This window comes from Panthera leo, chromosome E3 (assembly GCF_018350215.1).
Source record: "Panthera leo isolate Ple1 chromosome E3, P.leo_Ple1_pat1.1, whole genome shotgun sequence".
Lineage (NCBI taxonomy): Eukaryota > Metazoa > Chordata > Mammalia > Carnivora > Felidae > Panthera > Panthera leo.
This window is the reverse complement of record NC_056694.1, coordinates 18,876,680-18,893,240: the sequence shown is the minus strand read 5'-3', so window position 1 is coordinate 18,893,240 and position 16,561 is coordinate 18,876,680. Positions and strand designations below refer to the sequence as shown.

The following is a 16,561-nucleotide window of genomic DNA, read 5'->3' as shown; positions in this document are numbered from 1 at the left end:
GGCACAGGGCAGTGCCCACCCCACCTCACCCTGGCCGGCCTGCCAAGAGGGGCGGGCTCTAGGGGAACCACGGTTCTGACTCACGGTCATACTGAGCTCGCTCACCCCACACTGCTGTTCGCCAGGCCCCGGAGAGCAGGGATTTGCCTAAGGTCCCCACAGGAGTGACCCTCTAGCCCCGGGAGTCCTGGGGCTAGAGGGCATCCCCTGCGGTCTGCCAGCCAGAGATACTAACGCCCAGAGAGACTCGAGCAGGCACTTGGGGTCTGACTACAAATTTTATTCAGTTACAAATAGCACCAAGCCCCTGGGGCTGCTCCAGGAGAGAGGAAGGCCCCTCCCGGACCCACCGCCCCCCTGCCCCGACCGACCGCTGCCTGTGTAGTGTATGGGAGCTGGAACGCGGCCCAAGGCCGTTCCTAGAAGCTGGGCCAGTCCAAGGGTTCGGCCCGGGCACCTTCTGGGGCGGGCCCAGGGCCAGCTGGGATAGGGATGCGCGCTGGCGAGCGATGGCCCCTCAGATGAGCACGCTGGACACGGGGACGCGGGTGGAGCGGCCTCGCCGGGGTACCACGATCCGGTCATCTGTGGGCCCTGCCTCACGCAGCAGACCTGCCAAGGGAGGGGTCAGAGCCAGGGCTGGATGGACGGAAAGACACAAAGCCAGGGAGGGGACAGATGGGCGGTGGGAAGTGGACACGGGGCGGCAGAGCCATCAGCGCTGCGGGCACAGGGGAGCGTCAGCTCGTTGGACAGCCGGACCCAAAGCAGGATGGGGGAAGAACCGTGGGCTGAGAGAAGCCAGGGACACAGGTCCGGGCAGACGGACGGACGGACGAGCACGGGGTATCATGAAGTTGGGCAAGGAGTCGGGGATGGACAAAGGGAAGGCCCCCACTGACCCTGCACGTGCAGCTGAGCCTGCCGGCGGTCACCCTCAATGAAGATGGCAGTGCCCAGGAAGGCTGCCCCGCCCAGAGCCCCGACGAAGGCGCAGAGCATGAGGGAGAACTGCAGGGCTCGGAACTCGGACAAGAAGGAGGGGGGCCAGCTCCGGCGGAGGCGGTCGGAGATCTGCAGGGAGACGAGAAAAGGAGAGCCAGGAGAACGAGTCACGGACAGGGAGCCCCCAGACTGCAGAAGAACAAAGGAGTCGGGAGCTGGCAAAGAAGGGTGGTCTGGAGAACCAGGGAAAGCCCCGTGGCCTCGCTGCGGAATCTTCCAAAATGAAGTCCTGCCCGCCTGGCTGAGGCTCCGAGGTGAGGGGCGCCGGGCGCAGAGCACACGAACACCCAACTGGGTCAGACCTTGTAAGTCAGCTCAAGCTGAGGCCAAGGGCTGTCAGCCAGTGCCAGGAACGCAGGGTCCCCCGATCCCCACCCCGGGTCCAGCCGAGGGGCGGTGCTCACCAGGCCAACGAGGTAGGGGCTCCCAGCATCGCCCAGCAGGTGGGACAGCACGATCTGGAAGGCCTCGGCAGTGGACCGTCGCGTGGGGATCACCACATACTGGGGAGAAGGGGGGCGGGAGGCAGAGGGCAAGGACAGGGCCAAGGCTCAGTCTAGGCTGAGGTCAAAGGTGAACCCCAGCCCTGAGGTGTGAGTGGGGTGAATGCCCAGACTCCAGGCCCATCTGGGGCTGACTCTGAATTCAGTCTGGGGCTGGGTTTTGAAGAAGGGGTGAAGGCCACAATTAAGGCAAGTGAGGCCTCCACCCCCCACTCCTTGCTCCCAACAGCCTCTGGGCTAACCCTGCAGTGGCCCGCCTACTCACCAACAGAATGTCAGCCACGACGGCCCAGTTCATGGACAGCAGCGTCTCTCCAATAAAGATGAAAATCTGGGGGGGGGGGGGGGGGGTTGGAAGTGGGGAGATGGAGGGGGGGGGGGGTTGGTCCCGTCGCAATGAGAGCAAACACACGACCCTGGACCAGGCCCGTGTATTAACTCATTCAACTTAATCCTCGTGACACCCCGTGAGATAAAGCTCTTATTCCCATTTTACAGATGCTAAGACTGAGCACAGAGAGGTTAACTCACTTGCCTAATGTCGCACAGCTGGGAAGAGCCAGAGTTGAGGTCCAAAACCAGGCCTTCTGGTTCAAGTGGTCTCTAAACCACTATGCTGATGAACCCCAGTCCTGCCCCGGCACACCGTCCCACCACCCCAGACCCACAACACCCCTTCTGACACCTGCTGGCTACTCACATAGGTGGCCACGATGCTACCACGAGCACAGGCAAGGGACAGGAAGAGGAAGGGCGCGGAGCCCAAGAGGCCAGCAGCACAGACCAGTGGGTCAGCCCGGGGGTTGGAACGGCGGAGGCGGCGGCTGATCTCCACGCCCAGGCCCACACCCAGGACCCCGGTCAGGCAGGTGATGAGCCCAAAGATGAGGCTGGGGGCAGGGGGAGGGACATGGGAGCCAGTCCCTCTGCCTGCAGAGCCCCCTCACCTCGCCCCCACCACCTGGAGAAGATGCTCCATCCCAGCCACCCTGACCCCAGGTCTATCCAGGTACTCTATGGTTCATGGAGCTCTGAGAGGAAGGCATTATCCTACCATCGATTTCCTCCGCCAGGAAAACTGAGACTGGGAGAAGAAGTAGCCTGACCCTGAATCAATGACTCTCTGGGCTCCATCCCCTGCCACCTGCAGGCCACCCCTAGCCTAGCCCCCATCTGGGTACCTGTCAGAGGAAGAGCAGGAGTCTCCAGGAAGGCAGGGTGGGGTCTCCCCCAAGACCACACGGGAACGCAGCAAGAATGCAGGAGCCCAAAGAGCCAGGGAGCCCGTGACGAAGGCCACAGCAGTGAAGCCAAGGGAAGAGAGGATGAAACTAGGACTGAAGACAGGTGGGAAGAAGGAACTCAGACTCCACTGAGGTGCCAGGGTAGGGGACTTCTACTCTCTCTCCCCAGCTTATTTTTAAAGTAAGGTTAGGAGACGGGTGTGGAAGCTGTCTTGGCGCCCAGGATCTGGGCCTGTAATTCAAGCATCTGCCACAAGGGGGCAGTGGTGACCTGGCTTTGGGGGAGGGCCAGCTGGCAGCAAACAAAGACCACGCTCCTGTAAATCTCAGAACAGATACGGAGGCCTCCCTGGGGGGCCTCAGATGTTGGGTTAGAATGGAACTAAACTCACTTCCTCGCCAGAGCCCTCAGATCTGCCCACCACGAGGTGGGGTTCAGGGGTGGTGAGTCTGAGTGGCGTTCCACAGCTCCCCGTGGCGGCTCCCGGACTACCAGGAACAGCAGCAGAACAGCCACCACTCCTAGACCTGGTGTCACCTGGGGAAAGAGTGGGCTTCAGGACAGGCACAGACAGGCAGGGACACCTCCACACCGCTGGGATGGGAGAAAGTGAGGGTGTGTGAAGGCAACTCAGGCCCCAAGACCTCAAACACCCAGTAAGCCACGTGCTCAAGGAAGCTGAACATGCGTTTGGAGGGCAGAGCAACTGCCAGTAAGGGCCCCCTGCTTCCGCAAGCCTAACTGCTCCCTCTTCGATAACAGCACCCCAATTTCCTTTTGGGAAACTACTCCCCCCCACTTCTCTCAGTCCATGGGGTTCAAACAGGGCAGGGCTTATAACCCAGACTTGGCCGACAAGAGTGGTGTGAACCTCCCTGGCCTCGGTGATTGTTTCAGTGGCAGGCACGTGACCCGTGCTCATCTAATCAGACACCATCCAGGACTTATTGCTCAAGGATCCAGGGTGGCGAGGTTTCTAAATGGGAAGATAAATGCGTGGAGCTTTCACTTGCTTGAGAATGAAATTAACACAGAGGAAAAGCAGCACTGAGACAAAGGATGATCGAATTCCTAGGACGGAGCGGGAGGCCTGGATCCAGCTTTACCTGACGCTCACCCTGGGGCTTTCCACTATGAGAGCCAATAGAGTCCCATCCAGGAGCTTACAGTTTTACAGTGAGCTGCTACCACCCACAGCCAAGAGTTCTGTCTGCACATGGCTTCCCACAGGCTTGGCAGAGTGAGCGCTGCCTTAAAAGGCGGGGGGGGGGGGGGGAGGGGGGGGATGTCTGAAGGTAGGAAAGGGAGGGGCAGTGACAATGTCGCTGACCTTCCCCCAGGCTGTGTCCAAACTCACCCGCAGAGCCCAGTGCCAGTCCCCGGCCATATCTTTCACTTTGGAGCCTGCAATGTAACCCAGACCACTGGGGAAAGGGGATGGGAGAGGAGAGGGGATAGCCGGTCAGCCGTGCCCCACGCCAGGCCCTCCTGCCTCCCGTGCCCCCCCCCAGGCCCCAGGCCCACGCACCTGCCCACCGGGATGGCAAAGTAGAACACACTAAGCATCCGACTCCGCTGGTCTGCCACGAAGAGGTCGGCGATGAGGGTGGGCGCGATAGTGGAGTAACTGGCCTCCCCGACCCCCACCAGGCCCCGGGTCAGGAGGAGGAGCCAGAATTGCTGGGGAACGAAACATGGGGGAGGTGGCACCCCGCCTTCACCAGCTGGCTCGGGAGAGGTGGCGGGGATGGCGGGCGAGGCCTGAGCTGGACAGACCTGAGCTTGAATCCTGGCTCCACTACGTACTAGCTGTGACTTTGGGAAAGCAACTTAACCTCTCTGAGCCTCAGTTTCCTCATCTGAAAAGGGGGAAAACAATAACTTGCTCATACAACTATCACCAGGATGGGACGATACAAGTTTTATTCAATATCTTGTGCCCCCACAGGTGTAGAATAAATCTTAATTTCTACCATCCAAGACACTCCAATCGTGAATAATGATCTGAGGCGGAAGTTTATTCGTCTATCAAAGACACCTGAAGCTAAGGACAGGGTATGGTCACCCAAGGAGAGTATGCAGTACCCGGGGCTGAGGACAGAGTTCCAGGAGCAGAGAGTAAGAACAGACAGAAGGGATTTCAAAGGAGCAAAGAAGTAACAGCCAAGGAGGCGGGAAGAAAACCACAAGAGTGGCATCACAGAAGTTAGGAGAGAGTTTCCGGAAGGAGGAAGTGAGTCAATAGAGCCAGAGGCTCCCAGGAGATCTAGCAAGAGCAGGATTAGGAAGCAGGAGCTACATTTAGCAACCAAAAGGTTTCTGTCACTTTGGCAATGGAGTGGTGGGGGTAGGTTGGCCGGCAGTGTTCCGGGGTGAGTGGGAGGAGAGGAAGTGCAAGCAAAGTGAGAGCCTCTCCCTGTCTGCTCCTTCACCCAGGATGGAGCTCGGTCAAGGGGACCTTGTGGGCAGTCTGACTCAGAAGAGGAAGACAGAGGACAGACAGTCCAGGTAAGGTCTTTCCCATGGTAGAGAAGCGGGAGTGTTTAAGTGTGGAGTGTAAGCAGTCAATGGTTAGGGGGAAAGGGGATGACAGAAGAATGTTCTAGAAGAAAGGGGAAGTAGATGGGGTGGGCCGATTAACTCAGGCAAGCAGGGAGGAGAAGACGCCATGGACCAAGGAAACTGCATAAGTTCCCCAGGCCCAGTCTGCAACGACCCCAAAGAATGGCAGCAAAGACTGATGGGTGGGGGGTGGGGGTGGGGCAGAAACAGGAGCCAGCATGGGGCCTCACCTCTCTGGGGATGAAGGACGACCCCAGTGTCACCAGGGACCAGAAGGCAATGCCCCCGCACATGAGATACTTCCGATTGTACCTGTCACCCAGGTAGCCAAACACAGGTGCCAACACCATGTAACTGGAAATGAACACTGAGGAGAAGCAGAGAGTCACAGCCCAGCCCCGGTACCCCTTCCCCACCCCGACCCCAGCTCAGGGAGAGCAAGGGGGCTCAGGAATGACTCCCAACCCTGAAACTATCGGTGCTTCCTGCCAGAGAAGTCCAGGCCCCTCTTTGACATCTTTCAAACCTTCCACTGTAGAATGGATGGCCCAGCTGACTCCCATCCAGCCAAGAGCAAAATCCACTCTCCACACCATGGCCCACGATCTGATCTAACCCCTCCCTACCTCTCCAACCTCATGCTCATCCACTTTCCCTTCTCTGCATCCCAATGGCCCAACTGCCAAGCTCATTACCATCTTAGGACCTTTGGCACCCACTGTCCTCTCTACTGGGAACGTTTCTCCACTCGCCTGAGCTTCACAGAACCTTTAGGCTCCAGCTCAGACATCTTCCCAACCCCCACATATCCAATCTCTCTTGATCACAGTCACTCCGTTTTCTTTTACAAAATAAGCCTACAGAAAATGACCTCGTTATCAGCTTAGGTTTTTCAGGACGGTGGCCCGCTCATTCCCAGTAGAATGTCAGCTCCGTGAAGACAAGGACCTTGCCTATAATGACCACTCCTGTGTTTCCATCGTGGAACACACGGCGTTGCATAAAAAAGGTGCTCATTAACATGTGTTGAACGAAAAAGCGAATGGAGCGGACAAAGACTTGCTTCTTCTCTAACTCAACAATTTAAAGCTTTGCAGACCTTGGCCTGTGATCCTGTTCTCATTCCTCTAGACTTTGCCTTAAATACTTCTCAGTCCTTACTGGCCTGGAGTGGAGCAAAGAACCCTTCGAGGTCTTGTTTCAAACTCCTCCTCTCCTCTCATTTGTGTGACTCTGGGCAAGGCCGAATTCTCTAAGCCTCAGTTTCCCTATAAAAACATAGCGACTACTACCTGCTTCTTCTATAAAATGATACCACCACCTGTTCTTTGACTGATGGAAGGATTAGGAGACAATGGGCCTAAAAGGTCTTGGGCAAGTTCTGTGTATGCTATCAGCCTCTCCCTCTAGGGCCTGGCACAGAGTAAGTGCTCAGAAATGTTTGAGAAACGAATGAAGGGGAAAAGGAAGGAAAGGAGGATCTGGCCTTGGCTTTGCCTCTCCCACAACGTTCTGAGCAAGTAAAACTCAACTCTCCCCATTCCAGACACCGCCTTCCATCCCCATCTTTCGGTGCCAACCATCCTCCGGACACGGCACCACGCACTTTACAGCATTAATTATCGCATCTGATTCTCACATTAGCCCTCTGAGGTGTTCTGGGTTGCTACTCTTTCCTTCTCACCAAGGAAAAGTAAGGCTTAGAGAGGTTGAGGGCCTTGCCTACCATCACACTAAGTGGAAAGCTGAGATTTAAACCCAGGTCTGTCTTAACCATTACACTAAACTGCCTTTTAAAATGTGGTGTTCTAACTGAACAGGGCAACCCACAGAGAAATAAAGACCATCTCCTCTAAGTCTGGCTTCTCTACCTCTATTAAGGTCCCAGGCATGCCGGCACGTAACCCCATTTGGGGCAGAAAAGGAAGAAAAGCTGCCGTGTGCCCAGGAGGGGCCTCCACTCACCGGTCTGGATGAGGCCGGAGCTGCTGTCTCCGATGTCGAAGAACTGCTCGATGTCTGGAAGGACGCCTGCAAAGAAGACTCGAGATGGGCTCGACGAGGCAGCCCCACCTTCGGGACCCCCTTCCCTTCCCCCAGTCTGACTTCCCCCCAGAAGTCAGTACCAGCCACGGTGAAGCGGTCCATGTAGTTGAGGAGGTTGATGTAGCACAGCACAGCCACTATGAGAGCCGAATGGCCCGGAGACAAGCCGGTGATATGCTGCAGCCCCTCTCGGTCCGGGACCTCGGGATCCTCGGACTTCGAGTTCCCCATGGACCCCGGTAACCCCGGGGTGCCGGGCACCGGCCCGTCGTCCGTGTCATCCGCCTGGCTGAGGAAGGGCGCGGTGTCGGACCCGGACATGGTCCCGGGGGGCCTCGCCCGCCCGCGCTCCGGTCCCACCGACGATCCCACCTGCGAGGGGAGGAGGCTGGAGAAAAGAGGATGGAGGGAACCCAGGCGAGGGAGGGGCGCCCAGAGACCGGCAGGCGCTTGCCGGAAAGCACAAAGCGCGGCTGGGATGGAAGCCAGGCCCTGCCTGTCATGCCTCCCCGTTCCGGCAGACGCAGCGCGCGGAGAGGACGAGTGGAACGCGAGTGACGTCGGGGACGGGAGCAGGCTGAGGAGGGCCCGGACCCCTCCCCGCGCCCCTCTCCCCCCCCCCCCCCCCCCCCCCCGCCCCGCCCAGGCTGAAGCCACCCCTCACCCCTGTTAGGAGCCCACTGCAATCGCTGTCGCTCAGCCCCGCCGCTGCACCACGGCCGCCGCCATGTTTTCCCGGAGCCGGTCATGTGACGCTGGAGCCGGGGGGCCAACTCCACCTCCCGCGAGCCCTGGACACGTGACCGCCGCCGGACTACAGAAGCCCGGCAGTAGACCGTGCTCGCCTCTCCAGCTTCTCCGCCTGCTCCCCCGTCACGTGACTGCCGGCCGGTCGCCGGGGTAACCGGGGACGGCCCCCAGGCCCGCGCCGCACCCGGTGCGTTCCCCCAGGGAGTCGCAGCGAACCGCTGAAGTCGCCCAACCCTCGGAATCTCGGCTTCCTTATCTGCAGCTCCCACCGGGCACACTTCTTATCAAACGAGATGAAACGAGATAATGGAATCTTAAAATGTTCTGGAAGTAGCGTATCTCTAGAAATCCCAACGATCAGTTCTCAGTCTTGGCAATTAGTCCGGTTGGAGCTTCATACATGCTCAGGAAGTGTGGAAGGAATGTTGAAAGTTGAACACCGCCCCCTCCACTCCCCCCCCCCCCGCCCCCGCGCCACCCGCCCCATCCCCGGCCCTATCTTTTGGATTCCCCACGCCAGCTGTCTGTAAACTCCTGAGCTTCCTTGGTAGACACTGAAAGAAGCGTCCTAGACCCTAAGCGCCCGTCTTCATCTGGTTTTCTTCACCTTCAACCAAGACTGAAGCCCTTGCACCCTCTGGTGGTCTCATCTGGGATTCTCCTAGCTGCTGGATTGGACTCAAAGCCCAGAGCCCCTGGCACCAAAGGATAGCTTGGCATGGTTCTTCAGTGCCCCCAGCCTCAGTCTCCAAGTTACAGTAATAAATGTACACTCGATGTAAAATTAATATAGTTCCACGCAAATGTAGCTTCAAGACCTGTCTTCCAAGCTGACCTCTAAGCTCTTGTGAAATTCTAGAGTCTCATGGGCAGAGCATGGGGTCCCCAAGAGGTCTTATCAGAAACCATTTGACCAAAACCAGCAGAAGACAGGAAATCATAAAGATTAGAGCAGAAATCAATGCTACAGAAACCAAAAAACCCCAGTACAGATCAATGAAACCAGAAGCTGGTTCTTTGAAAGAATTAACAAAATTGATAAACCACTAGCCACTTTGATCAAAAAGAAAAAGGAAAGGACCCAAATAAATAAAATCAAGAAGGAGAGAGGAGAGATCACAACCAGCACAGCAGAAATAAGAACAAGAATAAAAGAATATTATGAGCACACCAGTAAAATGGGCAATCTGGAAGAACTGAAAAAATTCCTAGAAACATATAAACTATCAAAACTGAAACAGGAAGAAATAGAAAGTTTGAACAGATCCATAACAGTAAAGAAATCAAATTAGTAATCAAAAATCTCCCAAAAAACAAGAGTCCAGCACCAGATGGCTTTCCGGGAGAATTCTACCAAACATTTAAAGAAGAGTTAACACCTATTCTCTTGAAACTGTTCCAACAAACAGAAAGGGAAGGAAAACTTCCAAACTGTTCCCATGAAGCCAACATTACCTGGATTCTAAAACCAGACAGAGACCCCACTACAGAGGAGAACTATAGACCAATTTCTCTGATGAACATGGAAGCAAAAATCCTCAACAGGATATTAGCCAACCAGATCCAACAATACATTTAAAAAAATTATTCACCACGACCAAGTGGGATTTATGCCTGGGATGCAGGGCTGGTTCAATATCCGCAAAACAATCAATGTGATGCATCACATCAATAAAAGAAAGGACAAGAACCACATGACCCTCTCAATAGATGCAGAGAAAGCATTTGACAAAATATAACATCCTTTCTTGATAAAAAAAAACAAAAAACTCAAGAAAGTAGGGATAGAAGGATCAGACCTTGAGATCTAAAAGCCATATATGAAAGACACAACACTAATACCGTCCTCAATGCAGAAAAACTGAGAGCTTTCCCCCTAAGGTCAGGAACAAGACAGGGATGTCCACTCTCACCACTGTTATTCAACACAGTATTGGAAGTCTTAGCCTCAGCAAGCAGACAACACGAAGAAATAAAAGACATCCCAAGGTCCCAAGACTGGGACCTCAGTCTTTGTAGACGACATGATACTCTATATGGAAAACCCAAAACATTCCACCAAAAAACTGCTAGACCGGATCCTTCAATTCAGCAAAGTTGCAAGATATAAAATTAATGCACAGAAATCGGTTGCATTCCTATACACCAACAATGAAGCAACAGAAAGAGAAATCAAGGAATCGATCCCATTTACAATTGCACCAAAAAGCATACCTAGGAATAAACCTAACCCAGCAGGTAAAAATCTATACACTGAAAACTATAGAAAGCTTATGAAACACATTGAAGAAGACACCAAAAAATGGAAAAATATTCCAAGCTCCTGGATAGGAGGAAAAAATATTGTTAAAATGTTGATACTACCCAAAGCAATCTACATATTCAATGCAATCCCTATCAAAATAACACCAGCATTCTTCACAGAGCTAGAACAAACAACCCTAAAATTTGTATGGAACCAGAAAAGACCCCGAATAGCCAAAGCAATCTTGAAAAAGAAAACCAAAGCAGGAGGCATCACAATCCCGGACTTCAAGCTGTATTACAAAGCTGTAATTATCAAGACACTATGGTACTGGCATAAAAACAGCCACTCAGATCAATGGCACAGAATAGAGAACCCAGAAATGGACGCACAGATGTATGGCCAACTAATCTTTGAAAAAGCAGGAAAGAATAGCCAATGGAATAAAGACAGTCTTTTCCGCAAGTGGTGCTGGGAAAACTGGACAGCGACATGCAGAAAAATGAACCTGGACCACTTTCTTACACCAGACATAAAAATAAACTCAACATGGATGAAAGACCTCAATGTAAAACAGGAAGCCATCAAAATCCTTGAGGAGAAAGCAGGAAAAAACCTTTTGGAACGTGGCCGCAGCAACTTCTTACTCAACATGTCTCCAGAGGCAAGGGAAACAAAAGCAAAAATGAACTACTGGGACCTCATCAAAATAAAAAGCTTCTGCACGGCGAAGGAAACAGTCAGCAAAACTAAAAGGCAACCAACAGAATGGGAGAAGATATTTGCAAATGACATATCAGATAAAGGGTTAGTATCCAAAATCTATAAAGAACTTCTCAAACTCAACACCCAAAAAACAAATAATCCAGAGAATAAGTGGGCAAAAGACATAGACAGACACTTCTCCACAGAAGACATCCAGATGGCCAACCGACACATGAAAAAATGCTCACCGTCACTCATCATCAGGGAAATACAAATCAAAACCACAATGAGATACCACCTCACATCTGTCATAATGGCTAACATGAACAACTCAGGCAACAACAGATGTTGGCGAGGATGCGGAGACAGAGGATCTCTTTTGCATTGCTGGTGGGAATGCAAACTGGTGCAGCCACTCTGGAAAACAGTATGGAGCCTCCTCAAAAAATTAAAAATAGAACTACCCTATGACCCAGCCATGCACTACTAGGTATTTATCCAAGAGATACAGGTAGGCTGTTTCGAAGGGACACATGCACCCCAATGTTTATAGCAGCATATCAACAATAGCCAAAGTATGGAAAGAGCCCAAATGTCCATTGATGGATGAATGGATAAAGAAGATGTGGTACACACACACACACACACACACACACACACACACACAGTGGAGTATTACTCGGCAATCAAAAAGAATGAAATCTTGCCATTTGCAACTATGTGGATGGAACTAGAGGGTATTATGCTAAGCGAAATTAGTCAGAGAAAGACAAATATCATATGACTTCACTAATATGAGGACTTTAAGATACAAAACAGATGAACATAAGGGAAGGGAAGCAAAAGTAATATAAAAACAGGGAGGGGAAAAACATAAGAGACTCTTCAATATGGAGAACAAACAGGGTTACTGGAGGGGTTGTGAGGGGGATATTGGCTAAATGGGTAAGGGGCATTAAGGAATCTACTCCTGAAATCATTGTTGCACTATATGCTAACTAATGTGGATGTAAATTTAAAAAAAATAATAAAAAAAAGAAAAGAGAATAGGTAACTGAGACAAAAATGAAAATATTAGGCATAAATGCTGATTTATAGTAATTAAAATAGCTTTATTATTCTAATTGAAAAAAAAGGAAAAGAAAACATTTGAGGCAAGGGGCGCCTAGGTGACCCACTCAGTTAAGCACTGGACGCTTGATTTTGGCTCAGGTCATGATCTTCAGGTTGGGAGGGGGTTGAGCCCTGCGTAGGGCTCTGTGCTGACAGCACTGAGATTGGGATTCTTCTCTGCCCCTCCCCTCCTTGTGCTCTCTCTCTAAATAAATAAATAAACTTAAAGAAGAAGAAGGAGGAGGAGGAGGAGGAGGAGGAGGAGAAGAAGAAGAAGAAGAAGAAAGGGAAGAAACCATTTGAGTCACAAATACCCTTCATTTGTGACACCCCATGAGATATTTCATGTTTTATAACCTAAGCCTGGTCTCCCCTGAGGGTCTAACGGAAAGAAAGAGATGGAAAGGAACTTCTGACTGTGGTCCCTGAATGTACTCAACAGACCATTACTATGTTCCTGGCATTATGCCAGGTGTCAGACAATGCAGATTGAGTCCCTACCCTCAGGAGGCTGATCTGGAGGAGACAGATATCCATACATATGTAAAATCGCACCTGTGAAAAGGCAAGCCACAGTTTGAAAGAGAATATTTGCAAAGCACGCATCTGACAAGGGACGTATATCTCGCTATATAAACAACTCTGAAAACTAAAGAGAATAACACAATTTTTTAAATGGGCAATAGATTTCTACAGACTTTCACAAGAGATACATGAATGGCCAACAAGTATATGACATTGTTAGTCATTATGGAAAATACAAATTAAGACCACAATATCACTATGTGAGAATAGCTTTTTAAAAAAAGAAAAACTGATCACACCAAGTTCTGGAAATGATATGGAGCAACTAAGACCCTCACACGGTACTTGTAGGAATGCAAATACTACAGCTACTTTAGAAAACCGGCAGTTTCCTTCAAAATTAAACACACATTTGCCCAATACTCCACTCCTACGTATCATCGGAGATGATCACCTAGGAGAATTGAAAACATGCCGCTACAAAACACCCTGTATGCAAATATACATAAGAAGCATTACTGGGGCCCCTGCGTGGCTCAGTCCGTTGAGCGTCTGTCTCTTGATTTTGGCTTGGGTCACCATCTCGTGGTTGTGGGATGGAGCCCCACGTTGGGCTCCGCGCCGGGTATGGAGCCTGCTGAGGATTCTCTCTCTCTCTCCCTCTCTCTCTCTCTGCCCCTCCCCCCACCTCAAAATAAATAAACATTTTTTTAAAAGAATCATTATTCATGATAGCCTCCAGAATGAAAAAGCCCCGAGTGTCCACCAACAGGTGAATAGTATATTCATACAATGGGGTCAGGGGGAGGAGATTATGCAAATGGCCTGGGGAACCATATCTGGGCCGTGTACATCTACTAAGACTCATGAACTTTACAGTTCAAGTGAGTGAATGGTTAGGCATGTAAATTAAACTCCAATAAAGTTAAAAATTATTTTAATTTTTTTTACATTCATTTATTTTTGATAGAGACACAGCACAAAAGGGGGAGGGGCAGAGAGAGAAGGAGACACAGAATCCGAAACAGGTTCCAGGCTCCAAGCTGTCAGCACACAGCCTGACTCGGGGCTCGAACTCACAAAACCGCGAGATCATGCCCTGAGCCGAAGTCGGACGCTCAACCGACTGAGCCACCCAGGCGCCCCTAAAAATTATTTTTAAAAAAGTCTGTGATCCAAATACAGTACCACTGGACATTAATGAAAATAAAACTTTTTGGTTATAAAGGCAAATATCTTTATGCTAATTGTTTTTGCCAAATGGAAAAAAACATTGTGCTCATCCCTGGACTCAGGCTTTTTCAATTTGATGGATTTCTGGAATAAAATTACTTTTAGGTCAGATAAATAAATCTGTCTGTACAGGTCTATTGGTTTAAACTGGAGCCCAACTTTTTGCTCTACCTGATTTGGAAACTGGTCTGGAAAATATATGTGAAATTTCTTGGGGAAAAAAAAGTTCACCTATGACAAGTGCCACAAAAAGATGACATCTGGGGGCACCTGGGTGGCTCAGTCAGTTAAGTGTCTGACTCTTGGTTTCGGCTCAGGTCACGATCTCACAGTTTGTGGGTTCAAGCCCTGCGTTGGGCTCCAAGCTGACAGCACGGAGCCTGCTTGGGATTCTCTCTCTCCCTCTCTCTCTTCCTCTCTCCTCAAATAAATAAATAAGTAAACTAAATAATGAATAAATAAACAATAAATAAAATGAAATAAAATGAAATAAAATTAAAATAAAATAAAATAAAATAAAATAAAATAAAATAAAATAAAATAAAATAACAAAGACAGGTGTATGGGTATGACAAGGACTTGATAACAGGGGCATTTGACCTGGTCAGGGAGGTTGAGAGTCTTGCTGAGGAAGTGATCCTTGAGCTCAGATACAGGGGCGCGGCAAACACTGACTTCCTAAGAGGGGAGAAAAAACTTTTCCAGGCAGTGGAAAGCTTGTGCAAAGGCCACAGAAGGAAGCATAATGGACACAAGAATCTGAAAGGAGGGCAGCGTGGAGGACGGTGAGGGGAGGGAGGCCGGCCAGGGAGCAGGCAGGGGCCAGGCTGGGCCTGGGGCCTAGGACACGTGAAGCATTTCCTTCATTTTAAAATTGGATTTGCATTTAAGATCCTTCTGGCTACACTGGCTACACTGTCCTTGGGTTGGAGGGGGCCAAAGGGGTGGCAGAACTTGTCAGGCGGCTGCAGCAGGAGACCGGGCTGCAGGCCTCGGTGGGATGGAGGGACGTGAGTCGCTCTTAGCCACCTAGGGCAGCTGTGGGTGACGGAGAGGATATGGGGGTTAAGAGGTGTCCAGAGTGACACGGGTTTCTGGCTCATGCGATGAGGAAGTTGTTCATTCAACAAACATTTGTCAGGCAACTAACTACTAGGTATCAGACCCCGAGCTAGGGATGTTTGAGAAGAACAAGATAGGGTATTTATTTTCAAGGAGCTTACAGTTTAGCACCGGAGAAAGAGATCGGTGGGCAGGAAGAGTCCGCTGAGCCAGACCCCTGTTCCGGACTGAGGTGGGGACACACAGAGGACATGGCCAGTCCCATGGTGCGGGGGGGCTTCCGGAAGGAATGGCAGGGGTGGGGAGATGGGAGGCTGTGAGGCTATAGAAAAAAAAAGCAAAACAGCATCCTGCTACCCCAAGTGTGGCCAGCACGGCCACAACCCCTAGGAGCTCGTTAGAACGGCAACATCTCGGGCCGCACCCCAGAACTGCTGACGCCACGTGTTTCCACAAGCTTCCCAGCTCACTTGTGTGCAGGTTCCAGCGTGAGCAGCACGGGTCTTGTCGTAGATCAGGCACACCTGGCCTTCCATCTGGCTCTGCGCCCGGTGGCTGTGAGGTTTGGGGCGGGTTCACTAATCTGTGCTTCTGTTTCTCTTCTGGAGAATGGGAATAATACACCACCTACCTCCTAGGTGCTCTTTGGATGAATGAGATCACGAAAAGTACCAAGCTTCGCATGTGACACCGAGTAAGGGCCTACTACAATTTTGAAGGTGTTTTTTAAAAAAATTTGTTAACGTTTATTTTTGAGACAGAGCGTGAGCAGGGAGAGCGTGAGCAGGCAGAGAGACAGAGAGAATCCGAAGCAGGCTCCAGGCTCTGAGCTGTCAGAGCCCTGAGCTGTCAGGGCTCGAACTCATGAGTCGAAGTCGGGTGCCTAACTGACTAAGCCACCCAGGCACCCCAGTTTTGAAGGTTTTTCATCAGGAGAGTGTTGTGGTTTTTTTGGGTTTTTTTAATGTTTATTTTTGAGAGAGAGACAGAGCATGAACTGGGGAGGGACAGAGAGAGAGGGAGACACAGAATCCAAAGTAGGCTCCAGGCTCGGAGCTGTCGGCACAGAGCCCAACGCGGAGCCCGAACTCATGAACTGCAAGGTCGTGCCCTGAGCCGAAGTCAGAAGCTTAACCTACTGAGCCACCCAGGCACCCCTGTTTGTTGGCTTTGTTTTTGGGTTTTTTTGGGTGAGTTCAGAAAGACCACCTGACAGGCCACCTGGCTGGCTCAGTGGGAAGAGCATGGGACTCTTGATATTGGGGTTGTAAGTTCAAGCCTCACATTGGGTGCAGAGATCAGTCTTTAAAAAAGTCTTTTAAAAATCTTAAAAAAAAAAAGAAAAGAAAAGAAAAGAAAATAGGGGCGCCAGTTTGGCTCAGTTGATGGAGGGTGTGACTCTTGATCTCTGGATTGTGAGTTAGAGACCCATGTTGGGTGTAAGAGATTGCTTAAAAATAAAATCCTTAAGGGACACCTAGATGGCTGACTGGTTAGGTGTCTGACTTCGGCTCAGGTCATGATCTTAAGGTCTGTGGGTCTGTGGGTTCGAGCCCCATATCGGGCT

The 16,561-nt window shown here is 51.2% G+C and overlaps 1 protein-coding gene across 3 annotated transcripts; it reads right to left on the bottom strand.

Annotated features, from left to right (window-relative positions):
• Window positions 1-55: 55 nt before the first annotated feature.
• On the bottom strand, window positions 56-8,476 carry SPNS1 (sphingolipid transporter 1 (putative)). 3 transcript variants are annotated; one of them, XM_042921806.1, is made up of 13 exons: window positions 8,026-8,476; window positions 7,442-7,733; window positions 7,281-7,346; window positions 5,546-5,682; window positions 4,282-4,433; window positions 4,111-4,177; window positions 3,145-3,290; window positions 2,690-2,845; window positions 2,209-2,398; window positions 1,774-1,839; window positions 1,410-1,508; window positions 903-1,074; window positions 56-612 (listed from the first exon to the last, which is right to left on the bottom strand). In XM_042921806.1, the coding sequence occupies exons 2-13, from the start codon at window positions 7,680-7,682 to the stop codon at window positions 518-520; spliced, it is 1,587 nt and encodes a 528-aa protein (XP_042777740.1). In that variant the 5' UTR covers window positions 7,683-7,733; window positions 8,026-8,476; the 3' UTR covers window positions 56-517. The 3 variants fall into 3 exon arrangements, with proteins under 3 accessions (XP_042777740.1, XP_042777741.1, XP_042777742.1); XM_042921807.1 differs by having other exon boundaries at window positions 109-612; window positions 7,442-7,650; window positions 8,026-8,473; XM_042921808.1 differs by having other exon boundaries at window positions 109-612; window positions 7,442-7,646; window positions 8,026-8,473.
• Between the last annotated feature and the right edge of the window lie 8,085 nt (window positions 8,477-16,561).

What these genes read in the sequence shown, in the direction of transcription:
- SPNS1 (XM_042921806.1), bottom strand. Translation starts at nt 7,682, where the DNA reads ATGTCCGGGTCCGACACCGCGCCCTTCCTCAGCCAGGCGGATGACACG. An exon ending in TTTGCCATCCCGGTGGGCAG is followed by an intron (nt 4,178 to 4,281) that starts GTGCGTGGGCCT and finishes CCCTTTCCCCAG; the next exon opens with TGGTCTGGGTTACATTGCAG. An exon ending in TCGTGGCTGACATTCTGTTG is followed by an intron (nt 1,509 to 1,773) that starts GTGAGTAGGCGG and finishes CCTTCTCCCCAG; the next exon opens with TATGTGGTGATCCCCACGCG.